The following is a 21,691-nucleotide window of genomic DNA, read 5'->3' on the forward strand; positions in this document are numbered from 1 at the left end:
AACCTGAGTAAACAAGGCTATATTTATAAAGCAGAACTCTGGAGAACAGAATTATACAATAGAATGATTTTCACTTTTTCTGAAGTTAGAAAGTCCTTCTAAATGTTTAAAAATAATCAGGAACCTCAGCTCTGCACGCATTACAGGCAAATTACTTTATTATCTACAGCTGCTACAGAAATGCATCAATGCTTACTTGGGTTCCACAGGATTTTTAAAGTTTAGTTAACCAAGAATATGGTTAATACTGGTACTATATGATTTGCTGTTCTTATTTTCTCCTATGTATCATATAGATGACTATCTCTTTCATTCCTATTTCAACAGATCATTATGTAAATTAATTTATCCCATCTCCAATTTTTATTTTTTCCGTAATACAATCAAACAAAATCAGAACAGAATTTTAAAAAACACATTTTTAAATTGATAAGGAGATTGACAGAATGCTCATGATTGTGTGAATAATCTGTATAACATACACATATAAGAATACTCATGATGGGTTGAAAAATACAATTCTCTATTCCCTCTATCCCTTTTCTATCTGACTTTCAGAAAAATGTAGGTAACAGAGAACAGAAGGTATATAGTATACAGATGTTTTCCATTAAGACTACTGAAAAAAATAAGACTCTGGATGGAGACTGTATCACTGATAATTGTGAAAGGAAAACAAATCCTAAGAATTAAGTGCAATTCATGATTAAGAACAGTTATAGAACTCTGATGTCATTTAATATTTGAAGTTATTTTACAATGTTTATCCAGAATCGCATCTCCTTATTTTAAAATTGTATAGAAAATTTCTGGACTTCCATTTTTTAGAATAGGTGACAGAAAACTTGATTTGGAGGTAACAATACAAGCATACCTTTTTTTACTGAGCTTTGCTTTACCGTGCTTCATAAATACTATGAATTTTACAAATTTAACTTTTGTGACAACACCATGTTGAGAAAATCGGCAGCATTTTTCCAACAGCACACGCTCACACTTTGTGTCTCTGTCACATTTTGGTAGTTCTTAACAATAATCTGTTATGGTGATCTGCAGTCTTTGATGTTAATATTGTGACTGTTTTGGGACCCACAAACCATGCCCATGTAAGAGCAAACATAATTGATAAATAGTATATCCTGATTGCTTGAATTTAGCTCTTCTTTCTTCCTCTCCTCAGGCCTCCTTAGTCTCAGACATAACAATATTGAAACTAGGCCAATTAATAACCCTGTGATAGTTGCTAAGTGTTCAAGTGAAAGGAAGAGTTGTATGACTCTCACTAATCAAAACTTAAGAAATTAGTAAGCTTACTAAGGAAAGCATGTGTCAAGCTGAGACAGACTAAAAGCTAGACTTCTTGCACCAGTTAGCCAAGTTGCAAATGTAAAGGAAAAATTCTTGAAGGAAATACAAAGTGTTACTCCAGTGAACACATGAATGATGAGAATGCCAAGTAGCCTTATTGCTGACAGGAAGAAAGCTGCACGGTCTTGATAGAGGATAAAACCAGTTACGACATTCCCTTAACCCAAGATCTAATTCAGAGACAGGTCCTAAAACTCTTTAATTTGGTAAAGGCTACAAGAGGTGAGGAAGGTGCAAAAGAAAGTTTTAAGGTGGCAGAGGTTGGTCCATGAGATTTATGGAAAAAAACCATCCATTCTGCAGTCTCCACAATATAAAAGTACAAGGTAAGGCACCAAGTGCTGATGTAGAAGCTGCAGTAAGTTAATTGTAAGATCTAGCTAAGATCATTGATGAAGGTGGCACGCTAAACAACATGTTTTCAGTGTAGATTGCTCAGACTTCTACTGGAAGATGATACCATCTAGAAATTTCAGAGAAGACAATGCATGGCTTCAAATCCTCAAAGGACAGACTCACTCTTATTAGGGACTAATGCACCTGGTGACCTGAAGTTGAAGCCAATGCTCATTGACCATTCCAAATATCCTAGGGCCCTTAAGAATCATGCTAAATCTACTCTGCTTTTGTGTTCTATAAGTGAAAACAAAGCCTGGATGATAGCACGTCTACTTACAGTATATTTTGGTAAATACTTTAAGCCCACTTTTGAGACCCACTGCTCAGAAAATAAAGGATTTTAAAATATTACTGCTCACTGACAAATATAACTGGTCACCCAAGAGTTCTCAAAGAAATATATATAGAGATTAAGGTTATTTTCATGCCCACTAACACAACATTTATTCTGCAGCCCATGAATCAAGAAGTTATTCTGATTCTCATGTCTTTATTTTTTTCTTTTGGTAGCAACAGGGTCTTACCCTGTGGTCCGGGGTGGTCTTGAACTCCAAGCCTCAAGTGATCCTCCCACCCCTGAAGGCCCTGGATCAGGTTTTACATAATCTGGGAGTTAAGTCTGTTCAAGCATCTTACATTATACACTCGGCTTCTCAGTGTTGGTATTATAGGTGCATGTCCTCAAATCTTACTAAAAAAATACATTACGTGGCTGGGTGCAATGGCTCATGCTATAATCTCAGCACTTTGGGAGGCTGAGGCAGGTGGATCACTTGAGGTCGGCAGTTCATGACCAGTCTGGAAAACAGAGACTCGTCTCTACAAAAAATAGAAAATTTAGCTGGGCGTAGTGACACATGCCTGTAGTCTCAGCTACTGGGAGGCTGAGGCAGGAGAATTGGTTGAACCTGGGAGCTAGAGCTTGCAGTGAGCTGAGGTCATGCCACTGTACTCCAGCCTAAGCGACAGAGACTGCATCTCAAAAAAAGAAAAAAAGAAAAAGAAAAAAACCCAGAAAACATAAGGCTACTTTAATAGCCACCATACATTGTGATTCCTCTGATGGATCTGGGCAAAGTAAAGTAAAAAACTTTTAGAAAGGATTCATTATTCTAGTTGCCTTTAAGAACCTTAGTGATTCATGGGAGAAGGTAAAAATATCAACATTAACAGGAGTTAGGAATAAGTTGATTCCAACCTTTAGGGATGACCTGGAGTAATTCAAGACTTCAGTGGAGAAGGAACTACAGATGTGGTAGAAACAACAAGAGAACTGGAATTAGAAGTAGAGCCTGAAGATTTGACTGAATTGCTGCAATCTTATGATCAAACTTGAATGGATGAACAGTTGCTTCTTATGGATGAGCACAGAAAAGTGGTTTCTTGAGATAGAAATTACTCCTGGTGAAGATGCTGTGATCATTGTTGAGATGACAACAAATAATTTAGAATATTCCATAAACTTAGGTGATATAGCAGCTACAGGCTTTGAGAGGACTGACTCCAATTCTGAAAGAAGATCTATTGTAGGTAAAATGCTATCAAATTATCATTGCATGCTATGGAGAAATCTTTCATTAGAAAAGAATCAATCAATGCAAACTTCATTGTCATCTTATTTTAAGATATTGCCACAACTATCCCAACCTTCAGCAACCGCAACCCCAGTGGCCATCAACTTCTCCACCAGCAAAAAGATTATGACTCTTGTAGGCTCAGATGATTAACATTTTTAGCAATAAAGTATTCTTTAATTAAGGTATATACATTGTATTTAAAACATAATACTACTGCACAATTAGATTACAGTATTTATAGTCAAAACTCTGATATGCACTGGAAAACTTTTAAAGAAGTGTATGGCTTGGCTCATTGATAGTTGCTTTATTGCAATAGTCTGAAACTGACCCTACAATTTATACTATACTTTGGAGTATAAATCTCTGTTCAATCTTTAATAAAATGAATGTAAAGCAAGAATTTTTAAGAATGTAACTAAATGTCTTTTATACCTTTGCTACTCAAAGCACAGCCCACAAACCAAGTAGCATCAGCATCACCTGCAACCTTGTTAGAAATTCACAATTCCCACCACAGCTCTTCTGATCAGAATCCTCAAGTGATGTGGATGTGGTAGTCACATGTTAAGTAGCAAGATTCTAGACCAATGGCAAATGGTTCACCAAATCACAGAGCTATTTTTCTGTTGCAAAAATATCCAGCAAGACAGATTGCCATGTAGCGCTGACAAGAGGAACACAGGCTCAGGTTATGTCTGAGATCATATAAACCCGGGCTATTCCTCTTTCTGTGTGACGTTAGGCGTGTTATATAATCACATGCCTTAGTTTCATCATTTGTAGAATGGGGGTAAATAGGTGTATCTCATAAGAATGAAACAAAAGTTTAAACATTATATGGGAAATGCTTACAATTAGTACCTGGCACACCATAGGTAATCAGAAAATGTTTACTATCATTCTTATTTTTGGTATTAAGTTCAGTTGCTATGAAGACATGAATAGTTGGAAAGAACAAAAAAGAAATTCATGATAAGACTAAAACTAAATTATGTCAGGTAAAAATATTTTTTAAACCAAAATATTTTGATAAATATTAGAAATAGGTAAAAAGCATTTATACACAAACAGAATAAATTTTAAGCATTCCAATGGCTCCACTGTTTTACTGTGCATTTTTACAGTATATTAAACAGCATACTTTTATCTTACCAGTCGTTTGCTATAAAGTAATGCTGTACTACTGCCACTGGAAACTGCCCATTTAGAAAAATGCATGACATGCTCCAACTGTTTAGAAAGTCCAGCCACTTCCTGTTGTTGTTGCATAAGTTTCATGCGATGGTCCTTTGCAAGGCTCTGAAAACAATAATTTCGAAATTAGTATCAGCATATAACATACACTTTAATGGTCATTTCCAGGTAAACAAATTAGAATAACTACAATCTCTAAGTACTCGATTTACTGCAACTAAAAATATTCTTAGTGTTTTCCTTGTTACAAAGGATCGCTTTCACTACAGCAAAAGCTGCATTGCAAATGTGACCCCTCACCCCTGAAGTCCCTGGATCAGGTTTTACATATTCTGGGAGTTAAGTCTCTTCAAGCATCTTACAATTCACAAAAAAGATGGATTAGCTGTAATACAGTGAACGCCCATGAAATTCAGCACTCACAAATAAGAAAAATGTATTGTCCAGCAAACTAGTAAAGTAACTGGATCACATAATTTACTCAATCATATAATTTCACATTGTAGAGATATTACTTAATAGTTGCAATTGCAAGTAGTTTGTGCAAAACACAGTCATGGTGTGTTGTAGGTGACACTTATTCTCTGTATGTGGTAATTTTTTTAAAAAGCGTATTATTTCTGTCTATTGAGAATTAACATGGGTGCCAACAGATAAACTGAATGACTGTGCCAATGCACTCTAAGAAAAGCTACATTAAAGAATATAAGCCGGGCGCGGTGGCTCAAGCCTGTAATCCCAGCACTTTGGGAGGCCGAGGCGGGTGGATCACGAGGTCAAGAGATCGAGACCGTCCTAGTCAACATGGTGAAACCCCGTCTCTACTAAAAATACAAAAAGTTAGCTGGGCATGGTGGTGCGTGCCTGTAATCCCAGCTACTCAGGAAGCTGAGACAGGAGAACTGCCTGAACCCAGGAGGCGGAGGTTGCGGTGAGCCGAGATCGCGCCATAGCACTCCAGCCTGGGTAACAAGAGCGAAACTCTGTCTCAAAAAAAAAAAAAAAAAAAAAGAATATAGATTTTGCTAAGGAGAGTATGTATGTACTTTCCTTAGAGAAGACAGGATAATCAAAAGTAGAGCACACCGAACTTGGGTTATTTTAAAGGTTCCTATCCAAAAGCCTCATCCTAGACCTAGCAAGGAGAAGGGAGGGGCACGGGACTTTCTATTATCTCAGACAAATTAGAGAAGTTTTAAAGCAAAATTGCTATACTACTACATGGACTTACATATTCTCAATAAAAAGTGGACCCAGATTCTGGCCCTAGTCAGTTCCAGATTTGGAAAATACCCATGAACTACGCTGAATTAAGAGGGAAATCACAGTTGCTATTTGAGGTACTGACAATAGCCAATGGCTCTGCCATATCTAATTTAAGTTAGAGACAGTAATTTGCCTATTAGGCTATTTTTGACTTCTGTAAAAATTTAATAAGTGTTTCTCTGGAAACATTCTAGTAGGAATGGAAATTCCATTTACTTTCGAGAACTTTGAGAATTAAGAATTAGAAGCCCTGGTTTTTTGGTCTTCTACGCTAATTTCTATTTCTTACAAGTCCTAACAGATAAAAGGGATTATGTTTATTTGCCTTTAAAAGGGACTCCGACCAGCCTGGGCAACACAGCAAGACCACATATCTCTTAAAAAAAAAAAAAAATAGCCAGGAGCAGCAGCAAGTGCCTTGTAGTCCCAGCCTCTCAGGAGGCTCTGTCATGAGGATTGCTTGTAGTCCCAGCTTCCTGGGAGTTTGAGGCTGCAGTGGGCCAAGGCCATGCCACTGCACTTGAGCCTGGATGACAGACTGAGACCTCGTCTCTAAAAAGTAAAATAAGAAAATTCACTAGAGTGAGACTTCATCTCTATATAAATAAAAAGTTAGTTAGGTATGGTTGCATAGCTACTCAGGAGGCTGAGGTGGGAAGATTGCTTGAACCTGGGAGGTAAAGGCTGTAGTGAATACACCACTGCTGCATTCAAGCTTGCACAACAAAGACAGACACTGTATCAAAAAAATAAAAAAATTAAAAGGTGAAGTGGGGTAGCTTACACCTGTCATCTCAGTACTTTGGGAGGCAGAGGCGGGCAGACTGCCTGAGCCCAGGAGTTCAAGGCTAGCTTGAGCCAACGTGTCAAAACCCCATGTCTTAGAAGGGATAGAACTTTCTGACAGAAACCTTAAAATTTGGTCAACTATGACATAAAGAGGATAACCTATATTATTCCTAGAAGTCTTATGTTTCCCCAAATCTTCAGTCATTAGGATTCTTTTTTAAAAAATGCTTTACTGTATCAATATTCTTTCTATGTCAACATACTAAAGGAATACCTAAAGATCACACAATTAATATGACACATTAATGTACCATGTAGGTTATAGAAGCTCATATTATTTAAAGTCAAACACCAACTTTGGATCTTGACCTTCTTAAGTTTTAAAAAGCTGAGGAAGATAGTAATTTTTTTTACCTGCAGTGAGAAACATCTAAGTGCCTTGAGCATGTCTCTCTAAATGCTGCTTTCGCAATTAGAATTATAAAATGTTGACTGCAGGGCTAGCCATATTCTTTTACCTAACTTCTCACAGGGTTAAATATATATATTTGAGAGCTAAATCGAACAGTGTTATCTTTCTAGAAAATTTTGTTCCACTAAACCGCTTTGGTGATGCAAACATCTATTTAATATTCAGAGATCCTCCTATAAGCAAGGCATTACAATTTGTGCTATCAGTTGTCAGACATTTATAGCATATTACTAAGCTATAAACTGTCCGCTACGATATAAAACCCAGCAAAGAAAAATTTGGGAGTGGACAAAATATTATTAAATCACAAATGAAACAATTATATGAAAAGCACTATGATTTCTAATTCACAGTATGTTAGGAAATACTATTTTTTTGTTTGTGCTTTTTTGGGGGGGGGGGCACAATTTGACCTTTCAATGTTATCCAAGGAAATACTATGTTGAATCAATATAAGATACTATCCCATGGGCAATCACTTACCTCTAACTGATGCAGTAGAGCTTTTCCTTTTTTATTTATTTCTACCATCAATGTAAATATAGCAACTTTAATATCCTGTTCCACCTGTTTTTGATTTTGATTTACTTCAAAAATTCTGAAAATTAAAGGGGAAAAACGTAAGGCAGATTTTTTGTATATTATTTAAAATTGATGTTTTAATGTCTAAATTAGATCAAAATGTTTTCAGCCCTTAGAAGCTCTATTTCTGAGTCCTTCAGTTTAAACTGTTTTGAAGATGAGACAGCAGAAATATACTTCTTCTAAAAGATATCACCACTCAATCTTTTTTTTCTTTTTTTTTTTTGAGACAGAGTTTTTGCTCTTGTTACCCAGGCTGGAGTGCAATGGCGCGATCTCGGCTCACCGCAACCTCCGCCTCCTGGGTTCAGGCAATTCTTCTGCCTCAGCCTCCTGAGTAGCTGGGATTACAGGCACGTGCCACCATGCCCAGCTAATTTTTTGTATTTTTAGTAGAGACGGGGTTTCACCATGTTGGCCAGGATGGTCTCGATCTCTTGACCTCGTGATCCACCCGCCTCGGCCTCCCAAAGTGCTGGGATTACAGGCTTGAGCCACCGCGCCCAGCTGGATATCACCACTCAATCTTAAAATTAAATCTTGAACCTTAAATGTTAAAAAAAAATATGCAGTTAGAAGATAATGAGTACATTTTAAGAAAGTATGGTTTGGAAAAATTATGGTGATACCCGGGAAAATCAATGCTCTACCTAAAAGGATGGGGGGGGGGGCGGTGGAGGTGGAGGTGGACTAAAAAGGATTTATAAACCATGTTTCTAAACAAGTTCTACTATATTAATTGCAACCAAAAGCTAGAAAAGTGTATATGTGATACTCTTTTCTTAGTAATTTTAACTGCTGCAGTATTCATATACCTAAATAGAAAAAGACAAAAATAGTAGTTTGCTACTTAAACCTATTCTTCACAAGATTAGCAGCCAAATAACTATGTTTCATCAACCACATACTTTTCTTACAGAAAGAAAAACATATGGTCTACACCAGAATATCTTATAGAAAATAACAGAGCATCCACCAAACTTTGTGAAATTAAATTAAAAGCTTCATTTCTTTTGTAAGCTTCTCCCATAGTTACCCTCCAAAACTGAAGACGAAAATGGCAGAGACTTTATTTCTTGCTGGAAAAGACAATTGTTTGATATCAATGTTACTACAGGATCCAGGGAACCAGATAAACCCGAGAAGAAACCAATTTCAAAAAACTCATTTAAATATTCATGATGGTAGAATAGGATGAATAAGGGAAAAACAGTGCCGTGGAGGCAAATGCATAAAATATAACCCTTTTATAATCAGATAGACTATATAGATATGTAAGCAATTTGCACTTAACAAAGATTCTTTGATTTTTGCCTCAATTCAGAAATCAAAATTGTTCTATACAATGTTATTATTTTGTAGAAGAAAAGCACAAATCACTTTACAAAAATAAAAGATAAAAGAACATTATCTGATTTTAAGAGTTACTATAAAAAGCTACAATGATCAAGATCATGAAAGTGGAGTACTGGCAAAGAGAAAAACATAATGGAGCAGATTAATAATCCCACACATATATGGTCTATAAAGGTGTTGAAAAACAATTCAACAGAAAAATAAAATAGCTTTTCCAAAAAATGATAGTGGAAGAAATGGACATCCATATGTTAAAAAAAAAAAAAAAAAAGCAAACTCTGACCATAACTCAAACCATATACTCAGTGAAAGACTAAGAAAAAAGTCAAAGGGATAAATTTCATTAAGGGCAGATCTTTAATTTAGAATTAATTATTATACAATTGCTACCTTTTGCCACTAAATGATAGAAATGCCTATATTTATTTATCTCTCTTCATTCATTTGATAAATATTCATTACAAATTTTCAATTACTCAGAGTCAAAAAATGTTAAACCAACAAATTATTCTACTTGGGAAAATATACTATTCTAATTGGAATATGGTAAATAAAGGAAATAGTATTTCATTAACTACAGTTCTGTCAAAGAGAAAAGTAAAAACAGGGCCTGGCATAGTGGCTCACGTCTGTAATCCCAGGGCTCTGGGAGGCCGAGGTGGCGTATCACCTGAGGTCAGTAGTTAGAGACCAGCCTAGCCAACATGGTGAAACCCCATTTCTACTAAAAATACAAAAAATAGCTGGGCATGGTGGTGGGCACTTGTAATCCCAGCTACCCAGGAGGCTAAGGCAGGTTAATTGCTTGAACCCAGGAGGCAGAGGTTGTAGTGAGCCAACATTGCATCACTGCACTCACTCCAGGCTGGGTGACAGAGCGAGACTCTTGTCTCTGGGGGGAAAAAAAAAAAAAAAAAAAAGCAGGTTGGGGGGAGGAGGGGATGCATAAAAACAAATGAGAGCTGATAAGGAAGAATGAGAAAAACTAAAAGACACATTACACAATAATAAATAGATAATAATAATGATGCTGGGGCATCAAGAAATGGTAAAAACTATGTTTAAAAGCCGGGCGCAGTGGCTCATGCCTGTTATCACAGCACTTTGGGAGGCTGAGGTGGATGGATCACCTGAGGTCAGGAGTTGAAGACCAGCCTGACCAACATGGAGAAACCCCATCTCTACTAAATACACAAAATTAGCTGAGGTCTGGTGGCACATGCCTGTAATCCCAGGTACTAGGGAGGCTGAGGCAGGAGAATTGCCTGAACCTGGGAGGTGGAGGTTGCGGTGAGCCAAGATCATGCCATTGCACTCTAGCCTGAGCAACGAGAGCGAAACTCCATCTCAAATAATAATAATAATAATAATAATAATAATGTTTAAAAATCTCTTTTAAGGAAATCAAGCAATACAGGGAATTAATTCCCTTTAAAAAATTCCCAAATGTTCCACCCCCAGCTATGTTCCAAAATGACAGTAACAGATTATGATGATTTCCTTAAAGGCTGACACAATTTATACAAGGAACATTTAAATTCTCTGTGAAGTCTTTTGCTCTGGCACATTCTAATAAACATTCCTTGACTTATTTAGGCAGTGACATTACTTTTGTGTGTAAAACAGTAAGTCATGGGATTTCATAGGTGTGTAAATTAAGTATCAGTATGTGCCCTAAATGGCATTTAGACAACATCTACACCTGCCCCTACTCCAAGGAGGTTAGTGGTTTTCTCCCCAATAATTGATGTCTAAGATATGAAACTTGGGACAGGTGATGATTTACTTACCAGGATAAAAGGCCTAACAAGTAATTGCTTAAGCATTTTATCAGACAAGGAGTAAAAGGTGTGTGAATAGTTTAACTATCCCTGTCTCCTGGTGTCTTAAAATTTCTACCACTTTGCAGTTAAAAAAAAAAAAAAAAAATCACAGCATAAGGCAGGCATCTCAAATTTTAGCAAACTTGAAAATAACAATTAAGGATTCATTCACGTGTTAGAACATTTACATTACTGGCAAAAAATGGTTGATTTTGCATTTAAATCTTGGGATTTCTTTAACATTGGAAAATAAGTGATAAGTTATCAATACCTACTAAATAAATGAGCTATTATAATCCTAAGTGTAGTTTATTATCATATTCATTTTGAAATTTTATAGCAGAAAAGAATGCTTTCCAACCAAGTTTCTGGGAAAGTCTTAGGAACGTGTTATTGCAGTCATCTGAAAATTTACTGCTTAACTGTGAGTTAAGGAAAATGGTCTGTTCTAAAAGCAAATAACAAGTTATATTAAAATGATTACATAATACGATAAAATTACCTGTTTTGGATCTGATTTCCTGTGAATTTTATGTATTTTGTTTTTTCCATCAGTTTGGTGATTAGTGTATCTATGATCACTTTCTGATTCTGAAAAGCTTCTTCTATAAATTGATATCTGAAGAAATAAGTAAGCAAATTATTTCATACAAAAATATAAAATGAGAAAAAGTCCAAGAATAAAGAAATGACTGATAAAAATATAACAGGATTAAAAAGAATTCATGTAATAATCTTTAAAAACACCAAATGTATCCCTAATAAGGCAAGTTTTCCCTACGTCTTAAATTATCCCTTAAGAAAGATTATGAACACGTAAATATTTTGAAAGTTTGAGAACCACATGCATCCAACATTCAGTTTTATAAGCTTACCAAGTTTACTTTCACTTGGTGGAATTGGCAAAAAAAAGTTAATGATATATAATCAGATTTATTAACTATTTACAATTTATTAATTATGTAAGCCTGCTGTAAATAAACATTTTAAAAGATCACTTTTAAGTAATAGTTATGTTCTAGGGGACACAAAGATAAATCAGGATAAATACAGGGAGTGAAGGGCAAAATTCCTGATGTTATGCCTTGAGATAAAACGTTAAGCAATAGTATAGTAAGATATAGCACTTTAAAAAGTTTATAATTTCAAAGTGAGGAAAGATGATTTACTTTGCCAGACTATGTTTGATGACTGAAGAGAAGTTCTAGAGAAGACAGACAGGCAATGATACAGAAGATACATATAAAGAGTTTTACTTAAATTTTTCTATAAAATACACAAAATACAGTATTTCTAAATTAACATATTTTACAAGTGATTTTAAATGTTTACATCTAATTAAATAAAGGTGCCAGAATTAGAAAAAGGGGATACTCAGTTAATAATTATATTGGCATTTCCTTTGTATATAATCACATCTGTGAATAACAACATTTCAACTACTTTTATAGGCAACTCAAGTTTTTTTATCTTAGTAAACTTTTTCTTTACTACACTTATTTGATATAAGGTTACATGAAATAGTCACCCTTATGTTGTTACCAATCTCAATGCAAAGACTTTCAATATTCTAACATTAAGTATGTGTTTCTACTTTCCACAAATAATCTTTATCAGGTTTAGGAAATTCCCTTTTATTCCTAGTTTGCTAAGACGTTATACCATGAACGTATATTTCATTTTTATGGAATGTTTCTACTGTTTCTATTGAGATAATCATATACTTTTTCCTTTATTCTTTTAACATGACATGAAAGATTTTGGCATCAATAATTTTGACATGTTAAATGAATTTTGTATCCCTAAAATGAAGCCAAATTGGTTTGATTACAACTGTCCCAAAATGACAGTACTACGAGATTTAAGGCAAGTCTTCTCTTCCTCTCAAATCATCTGTTTTCTTATTTTCTGCTTCTTGGAATTTTTACATTCATTTCATGGATGAGACTGGTCTGTAATTTTCCACTTCTATTCATTGTCAGTTTTTGGTGTAAAGGTTATGCTGGGTTCATATAACAAGTTGGAATGAATTCAGTTTTTTGCCATTCTCTGGACAAGTCTGTATAAGAAAGGGACTACAGTTACCTTAACTATGTGGTACATTCACCAGTGTCGTTTGTATGTGTAATTCCATCTCCCCACCCCCCCTTTTATTTTTTTTGAGATGGAGTTTCACTCTTGTTGCCCAGGCTGGAGTGCAATGGTGCAATCTCAGCTTACCGAAACCTTCACCTCCCAAGTTCAAGTGATTCTCCTGCCTCAGCTTCCAGAGTAGCTGGGATTACAGGCATGTGCCAGCAGCCCAGCTAATTTTGTATGGTTAGTACAGACAGGGTTTCTCCTTGTTGTTCAGGCTGGTCTCAAACTCCCAACCTCAGGTGATCGTCCGCCTCAGCCTCCCAATGTGCTGGGATTACAGCCACTGCACCTGGGCTGTATGTGTAATTTTCTTTGTGATAAGGTTTTAAATTATGAATGAACATTAAAAGACTATTCTGATTTTCTACTGTATTTTGCGTAAGTTTTGGTAAAAGTTGCATTTTCTAAGAGTCCACATATCATGTCCACATTTTCTTATTACTTAGAGATATCCTTTACCTTTGAAAATGCATTTAAAATATGTAATAACGCCACCTTCCTACTTCTGGCAGTGGTTATTTGGGCCTGCTCTCTCAATCACTCATACAGAGAATTGTTGATTTTTCTAGTCGTTTTGGCTTTGACTATTTCTACACTTGTCTTTATTATGTTTCTTTTAAAACCCACTTGCTTTGGGTTTAATTTGCAACTTTTCCTAAACTGCAGTAAATGTTTAGTGAATTGACTTTATCCTTTACATAATACAAATGCATTTAATAATATAAATTGTCTTCCAAATATGGCTTTAATTATTAAAAAGAAATACCTCAAGGCTTGATTGATATCTTCACTATTATTCAGATCAAAATGTTTTCTACCATCTATTGAAATTTCTTGATTATTTAGATGTATTTAACTATTTTTAAATAATTTCAAAGTTAAATTTAAATCTGTAATTTTTAAAATAATATTTCAACCTATAGACCATGTTTTTTAATAGTATCATTTGTCTAAACAATGTCTTTTAAATAACTTTGTTCTGCGCCGGGCGCGGTGGCTCAAGCCTGTAATCCCAGCACTTTGGGAGGTCGAGGCGGGTGGATCACGAGGTCGAGAGATTGAGACCATCCTGGTCAACATGGTGAAACCCCGTCTCTACTAAAAGTGCAAAAAATTAGCTAGGCGTGGTGGCGCGTGCCTGTAATCCCAGCTACTCAGGAGGCTGAGGCAGGAGAATTGCCTGACCCCAGGAGGCGGAGGTTGCGGTGAGCCGAGATCGCGCCATTGCACTCCAGCCTGGGTAACAAGAGCGAAACTCTGTCTCAAAAAAAAAAAAAAAAAAAAAAAAAAAAACCAACTTTGTTCTTTAATCTAGGATATAATTCCAGGATTGTGCATCAGTACACTTAGTTATCACAAGAATTTCATTTCCAAATATATGGTATCTTTCAATCTTTTCAAATTTAAGACTTCAGCATATGGTCAAACTATTTTATTGTATGCTTGTAAAGAATGTGTATTTTGGGGTACAGTGTTCCATAATGTCCATAAAACACTATGCTATGTTATTCAGTCTTCTTCTTTTTTTTTTTTTTTTTTTTGAGACGGGGTTTCGCTCTTTGTCACCTATGCTGGACTGCAATGACATGATCTTGGCTCACTGCAACCTCCGCCTCCCAGGTTCAGGCGATTCTCCTACTGCAGCCTCCTGAGTAGCTGGGATTACAGGCGTGAACCACCACGCCCAGCCCTTATTTCTCTATCTTTACTGATTTTTCAGTCTGCTTGTTTTGTTCTTTATTTATTTGTTACAGATAGGCCTTACTCCCACCTCAGTTTCTTGAGTAGCTAGGTAGCTAGCACTTACAGGTGCCTGCCACACTGCTTGGCTTAAATTATTGCGTAAAGTGGTAACTCCACTATGCCAATGGTGTTTTCGATTAGTTTGAAGTTCTTTTTTTTTGGAAATTTATAATCTGTATAAATCTACAACGCATATCTTTTAAGATGAAGAGAGCCTTTTCATCCTTACAAAGTGTCCCTCTTTGCCTCAAGTAATGGATTTTGTCTACTATGCAATCTTGCCTTTGGTTAGTATTTACATGGCGTGTCTCTTCCCATTAAATCTTTTATATATTGAGTTTTTAGATATATCTCACAAAAAGAAAATAGTACATTTTTGTCTTTTCCTTCTTATCCAGTCCGAAACCTGTTTTATAATTTGGAACATTTTGTCTGTTTACATTTATGGTCTATTTGTAGATCTACCAACTTACCAAGGCCTCATTACATTCCATCTGTTGTTTATTTCTTTTTCTCACTTTTTGGTTTTTGTTTATACTGATTATTCCACATTCCCACAACTGCCCACACCTTGGTAATTGTATATACTTACTATTCTTTTAGTGACTACTCTAGACATTACAAAAACAAATTTTTACATGTCATCATTTAATATCTATACTTTTCATGCTCTTCCATGCATGGACCTTAGAACATAAATTCCATACCCTTTTAGCACATTTGCTGCTATGTGATATACATATACACACACCACGCCAACAAGATATTATTGTTTCCTAAGTCATCATTTAGATTTACTCATACCTATTATTTTAATTGCTCCGTATTCCTTTCTTTATCTCCTACTTTTCTCCTGCTAAAAGGTACTTCAAGTGAGACTTTACCTGGGATATGCTTTCCCAGTTTATTTTGTCTGAAGTGTTTTTATCTACCTTCATATTTAAAGAATATGCAGGCCAGGTGTGGTAGCTCATGCGTGGAATCCCAGCACTTTGGGAGGCCAAGGTGGGCAGATCACCTGAGTTCAGGAACTCGAGAACAGCCTGGCCAACATGGTGAAATCCCGTCTCTACTAAACATATAGAAATTAGCTAAGCATGGTGGCGCACACCTGTAATCCCAGCTACTCGGGAGGCTGAGGCAGGAGAATGGCTTGAACCTGGAAGGCAGAGAGTACAGTGAGCTGAGATCGCATCATTGCACTCCAGCCTGGGCAACAAGTCAAACTATGTCTCAAAAAATATACATATGCTTACTGGGTACAGAATTTTAGATTTGAAAGGTACTTTATTTTTAATTTTAAAAAAATATTATTTTCTTAATTATCCTGGTAGGCGTTTGTGCAACTTCTTAAATATGGGCTTAATGTCTTTCATCAGCTTCTGAAAGTTCTTAGCCATTATATTCTGTCTTCAGCTATTGCTTCCTTCCCCGTTTCTGTACTTTGCATCCTTCTTGGACTGTAATTACATCCATGTCTCTTCTACTTTTCATCCTCCTGTTTATCATGCTTCTTTAAGGATATTTTCTTAATTTTCTTCTAGCTCATTAATTCTCATTTCATGCTAAGCCAAATCTGTTCTTAGGCCCTTCTACTGAGTTAATTTTAGTTATTGTAATTTTTAGGGTTTTCTGCTTTTCTTTCTTTTTTAAAACACAGGATCTCATTCTGTCACCTGGACTAGAATGCAGTGGTGCTATCACTGCAGCCTTGAACTCCTGGGCTCAAGCAATCCGCCCACCTCAGTCTCCCAAGTAGGTAGGAATACAAGCACATACCACTGTGACTGACTAATTTAATTTTCTGTGGGCATGGGGTCTCACTGGGTTCACAATGTCTAATCTCATAACAAACCTGGTTATTTCTAATTCTGTGAATATTGCTTTTGCAAACTTCATTACTGAATAAGTTAGAGGCCTAGAATGTTTTCTTTGTCTTTCTGGTAAGGATTTACATTTGATTCTACCAGGAAACTTGAGAAACTAGATATGATTTCACTTTAATCCAATTTTAGGTACGGAGTTTTAGTCCCTGTGAGGAAATACTTACTAGCTAATTACCTTTACTGTAATAGTGTACTTTCAGGGTCCCAACTCAAGACAAGCAGCAGCATTCACCATGCATGATCCTTACACTCTAAGCTATGATTTCTCAGCCCTGTGAAGCTAATAAAAGTTCTCCTCTATCTCTAGAAATACCTCAAGGGGAGAAAAAAGCTCCTATCATTCTTTGCCCCCACTCTAACCCAATACTGTCCAATATTGCTTTACTATTTTATTAGCTCTAGCATTTCATATAGACAATTTCTGTATTTTGTCCAAGTTTTCTAGTCATTCTCACTGTTGGTCCAAATTATCTAAGTCTGCCATTATCAGGAGCCTAGACCATCATAAGCAATTATATTTTTATCAATTTGAATCTTACCATATAAATTACCTGTTGCTGACCTGAATGTCTACTGAGATCAGATTTTTTTTTTTTTTTTGAGACAGAGTTTCACTGTTGTTACCCAGACTGGAGTGCAATGGCACGATCTCAGCTCACTGCAACCTCCGCCTCCTGGGTTCAAGCAATTCTCCTGCCTCAGCCTCCCAAGTAGCTTGGACTACAGATGTGCACCACCACGCCCAGCTAATTTTTGTATTTTTAGTAGAGACGGGGGTTTCACCTTGTTGACCAAGATGGTCTCGATCTCTTGACCTCGTGATCCACCCGCCTCGTCCTCCCAAAGTGCTGGGATTATAGGCGTAAGCCACCGCGCCTGGCCCTGAGATCAGATTTATAAGCAAGCTTTATGCCAGGCACGGTGGCTCACGCCTGTAATCCCAGCACCTTAGGAGGCCAACGCAGGAGGATCACTTGACGTCACGAGTTTAAGACCAGCCTGGGCAACATGGTAAAACCCCGTCTCTACTAAAATACAAAAAATTAGCCAGACATGATGTGGCGGGTGCCTGTAATCCCAGCTACTTGGGAGGCTGAGACAAAGAATCACTTGAACCCTGGAGGCAGAGGTTGCAGTGAGCCGAGATCGTGCCGCTGCACTCCAGCCTGGGTGACAGAGTGAGACTCTGTCTCAAAAAATAAAATAAAATAAAATAAAGATCAGAACATTTGCTGGGCGCGGTGGCTCATGCCTGTAATTTCAGCACTTTGGGAGGCTGAGGAGGGTGGATCACCTGATGTCAGGAGTTCAAGATGGTGAAACCCCATCTCTTAAAAAATAAATAAATAAATAAATAAATAAAATAAGGCCGGGCACGGTGGCTCAAGCCTTTAATCCCAGCACTTTGGGAGGCCGAGGTGGGTGGATCACAAGGTCGAGAGATCGAGACCATCCTGGTCAACATGGTGAAACCCCGTCTCTACTAAAAATACAAAAAATTAGCTGGGCATGGTGGCACGTGCCTGTAATCCCAGCTACTCAGGAGGCTCAGGCAGGAGAATTGCCTGAACCCAGGAGGCAGAGGTTGCAGTGAGCCGAGATCGCGCCATTGCACTCCAGCCTGGGTAACAAGAGCGAAACTCCGTCTCAAAAAATAAGTAAATAAATAAATAAATAAATTTTACAAAGTAAGCTTTGCTAGGAACTATAATGAACTGGAAAGACTGGAAAGGGCATGTCTCAAATGTTGACATGAAAATATAGGGCTAGAAAATCCAGACATCTAGATATTTAAAAAAATGTAAAATCTCCTCATTTTGCAATGCTGGCAACTAGTTCTGTATATTTTAAAAGTGTGTCGGCCAGTGTCCTCAACTCAGGATGGTTTTTCTCCTTCGGCGGTTGCAAATGTCTGGAGCTATGTTTTAGTTGTCACAACTGGGGAGGGTTAGAGGGTTACTACTGGCATCTAGTTAGTAGAGGTCAAGCATGCTAACCACCATATAATACACAGATCAGTCCCCAGCAATAATTATCTAGCCCAAAATGTCAGTAGTGTCAAAATTGACAAACCCTGTTATAGGCCAGCATACTGCTGGCCAAACAAACCTATTTGCAGACTGCCATTTGACCAGGGTTGGCAGCAGTCTTTTAGTCCTCTAAAGCTATCGGTGCATCTATACACAAATCTATGTAACTGAAGACGCTGGTACCTATGCTCTTTATGTTCTAATAACTGACAGTCTCGACATGTCAGTTTGTCACATGTCTCACAGTACAGCTTCAACTGCTCCTTTTTATGAAAAGGACAAAACACTGGTCGCTGGCTGGTGACACCAACTGCCTCTGCAGAAACAATGGGAGAAAAAGAGAAGAAAACATAATTGAATAGTAAATAATTATTAGATTTCCCATTTGAATTCACATCTATTGATATAAACACTACAGCTTCACCTATACTATACTGTAACTTTTACTAAGAATTACAGATATTAAGATATCACATATTGTATCAGCATTTCAGGAAAAAAAATTAACCTTTTCATTTTTTAATTAGAAATTAAAATTAATTCAGAAGTAAACAAAGGAACTAAGTGTAGTTAAAAATGTGTTTTACTGCATTAAAAAGTCTTAAGAAGACAGCCCTGGTGAGTTATCAACCACCTGGATGTCTTCTATCCCAAATATGAGATGAGAATTTTTGAACATGCAATTAGGAAAATCAAGCTGGGCACAGTGGCTTACGCCTATAGTCTTGGCTAGTCAGGAAGCTGGGTTGAGAGAATCGCTTGCTTTAGTCCAAGCGTTTTTTGAGTCTAGTCTAGGAACACTGCGTGACCTCACAGATAGAGAGGCAGAGGAAAAGATGGAAAGACAGGGAGGAAGAAGGAAAATATAATACAAATGTCTAAAAAGAGTAGTCTAATAAATTATTAACCCACTTTTGTAAAAATCCTAACAGAGGATACCCATCGACACAGAAATAATGTTTTCATTATTACACTCGAGTTTTCTAGTGTGGGGATAAAACTGGAAAATGTTTACATCATAATTTTAAGTGGAAAAATCAGAATATGAATAATATAATAGTAAACCTCAGTTATTTTACTAATAATTAAAGGCAAAATACAAACATTTCAGAAATAATCCTACCTCCAGAGATAATTACTATCAATAACATGGTGTGTACTACTCTGGTTTTTCTAAATATGGAAGTATATATAGTATAGTGCTGCATTTTATAAAACAATTAAATGGTAGTACATATATTGTCGAGATTTTTTTCTCACTTAACTCTACCTTAGATACCTTTCTATATTAGTAAATATATCCACCTCATTCTTATTAACTGTATAGTATTTCATAAAACAGATATACCACTATACCACTTACAAAGGATATTTATAAGTTATTCGTTTTTCAATATTGCAAATAGTGCTGAAATAAACATGGAAATTATAAATCATTTAAATGTTTCCATAAGGTAAATTCCTAGTAGTAGAACTGTTAAGTCAAAGGGTAATTCATATAGAAAAATAATAAATAATTGTGCCAATCTGTACTCCAACCAGTGTAGAGTGGCTATTAATCATATTAACGGGGGGAACTCTCTAAATTTTCATCTTTGACAATTTAATAAATGCAAGATAGTAAAGTATGTATTTTACTATCTAGAATGCATTTCTTTGATCACTGAGATGAATCAACCTTCAGTTATCAGCCATTTGCATTTCTTTTTCATAATGCACAGATCAATCCCCAACAATAAAGAATTATCTAGCTCAAAATGTCAACAGTGCCAAAACTGACAAAACTGATCTATATGCAGACTGCCAGTAGGTTTTGTTTGGCCAGTAGTATGCTGGCCTATACCAGGTGTGGTGGCTCACACCTATAATCCTAGCACTTTGGGAGCCTGAGGCGGGTGGATCACTTGAGGTTAGGAGTTCAAGACCAACCTGGCCAACATGGTGAAACCCATCTCTACTAAAAATACAAAAATTAGCCAGGCATGGTGGCACAGGCATGTAATCCCAGACACACAGGAGGCTAAAGCAGGAGAGTCGCTTGAACACGGAAGGTAGAAGTTACAGTGAGCCGAGACTGCACTACTGCACTCCAGCCTGGGTCACGAAGTGAGAGTCTGTCTCTCTCTCTCACTCACACACACACACACGCACACGCACACACGCACACCCACACCCTAAGGTAACCTGAGAGGAATTACAGATAAAATTAATAAACTAAAAAATATAAAACAGACAAATTCAAGAGCTACTTCTGAAGACAAAAATATGTAAACATGTAGAATTCAGAATGAAAATGAAAATAATCAGAGAAAACTGGCAATATATTATAAGAATATTCAAAGCACAACACATCAAGATGACATATAGAATTAACTCCAGCAATGCAAAGATGGTTCAATCTTTTTTTCTTTTGTTTTTTCTTTTTTTTTTTTTTTTTTGAGACAGGGTCTCACACTGTCACCCAGGTGGAGGGCAATGACAATGATCACAGCTCACTGCAACCTCAAGCTCCCTGGTTCAAGCAATCCTCCTACTATCTCACCTCCCAGGTTGTTGAGATTACAAGCATGTACTACCATGCCCAGTGAATTTTCTGATTTTTTGTAGGTAAGGTTTCACCATGTTGCCAAGGCTGGTCTAGAACTGCTGGGCTGAAGCAATCAATCCTGCTTTAGCTTCCCAAAGTGCTGGGATTACACCAAATCTTTCACTAGTCTCAAAGAAGCAAACAAAAAAAGAAGTTTTGCTACATTTTGATACATGCTATTACATGAGTGAATTCTTAAAATATTATGCTAAGTAAAATAAGTTAGGTATCAAAGGACATCATACCATATGATTCCACTTATGTGAAATACCTAGAATAAGCAAATTTATAGAGACAGAAAATAAAGGTTAGGTGCAGTGACATATGCTTATAATCCCAGCACTTTAGAAGGCCAAGCCTGGCAGATCACTTGAAGTCAGGAGTTTGAGATCAGCCTGGCCAACACAGTAAAACATCGTGTCTACTAAAAATACAAAACTTAGCCAGATGTGGTGGTGCATGCCTGTAATCCCAGCT

At 36.6% G+C, this 21,691-nt stretch overlaps 1 protein-coding gene across 2 annotated transcripts in view; it reads right to left on the minus strand.

The window, feature by feature from the left end:
• The window catches only part of LOC101043963 (transcription intermediary factor 1-alpha), a 128,952-nt gene that overhangs the window by 37,932 nt on the left and 69,329 nt on the right, over window positions 1-21,691 (minus strand). For both annotated transcript variants that reach the window (XM_074379023.1, XM_039472890.2), the window contains exons 4-7: window positions 18,811-18,943; window positions 11,332-11,448; window positions 7,552-7,666; window positions 4,500-4,646 (exon numbers count right to left, since the gene is read on the minus strand). In XM_074379023.1, coding sequence (XP_074235124.1) covers window positions 4,500-4,646; window positions 7,552-7,666; window positions 11,332-11,448; window positions 18,811-18,943 — 512 coding nt within the window. The remainder of the gene's footprint in view (window positions 1-4,499; window positions 4,647-7,551; window positions 7,667-11,331; window positions 11,449-18,810; window positions 18,944-21,691) is intronic.

The sequence above is a fragment of the Saimiri boliviensis genome, chromosome 10 (assembly GCF_048565385.1).
Source record: "Saimiri boliviensis isolate mSaiBol1 chromosome 10, mSaiBol1.pri, whole genome shotgun sequence".
NCBI classification, from domain to species: Eukaryota; Metazoa; Chordata; class Mammalia; order Primates; family Cebidae; genus Saimiri; species Saimiri boliviensis.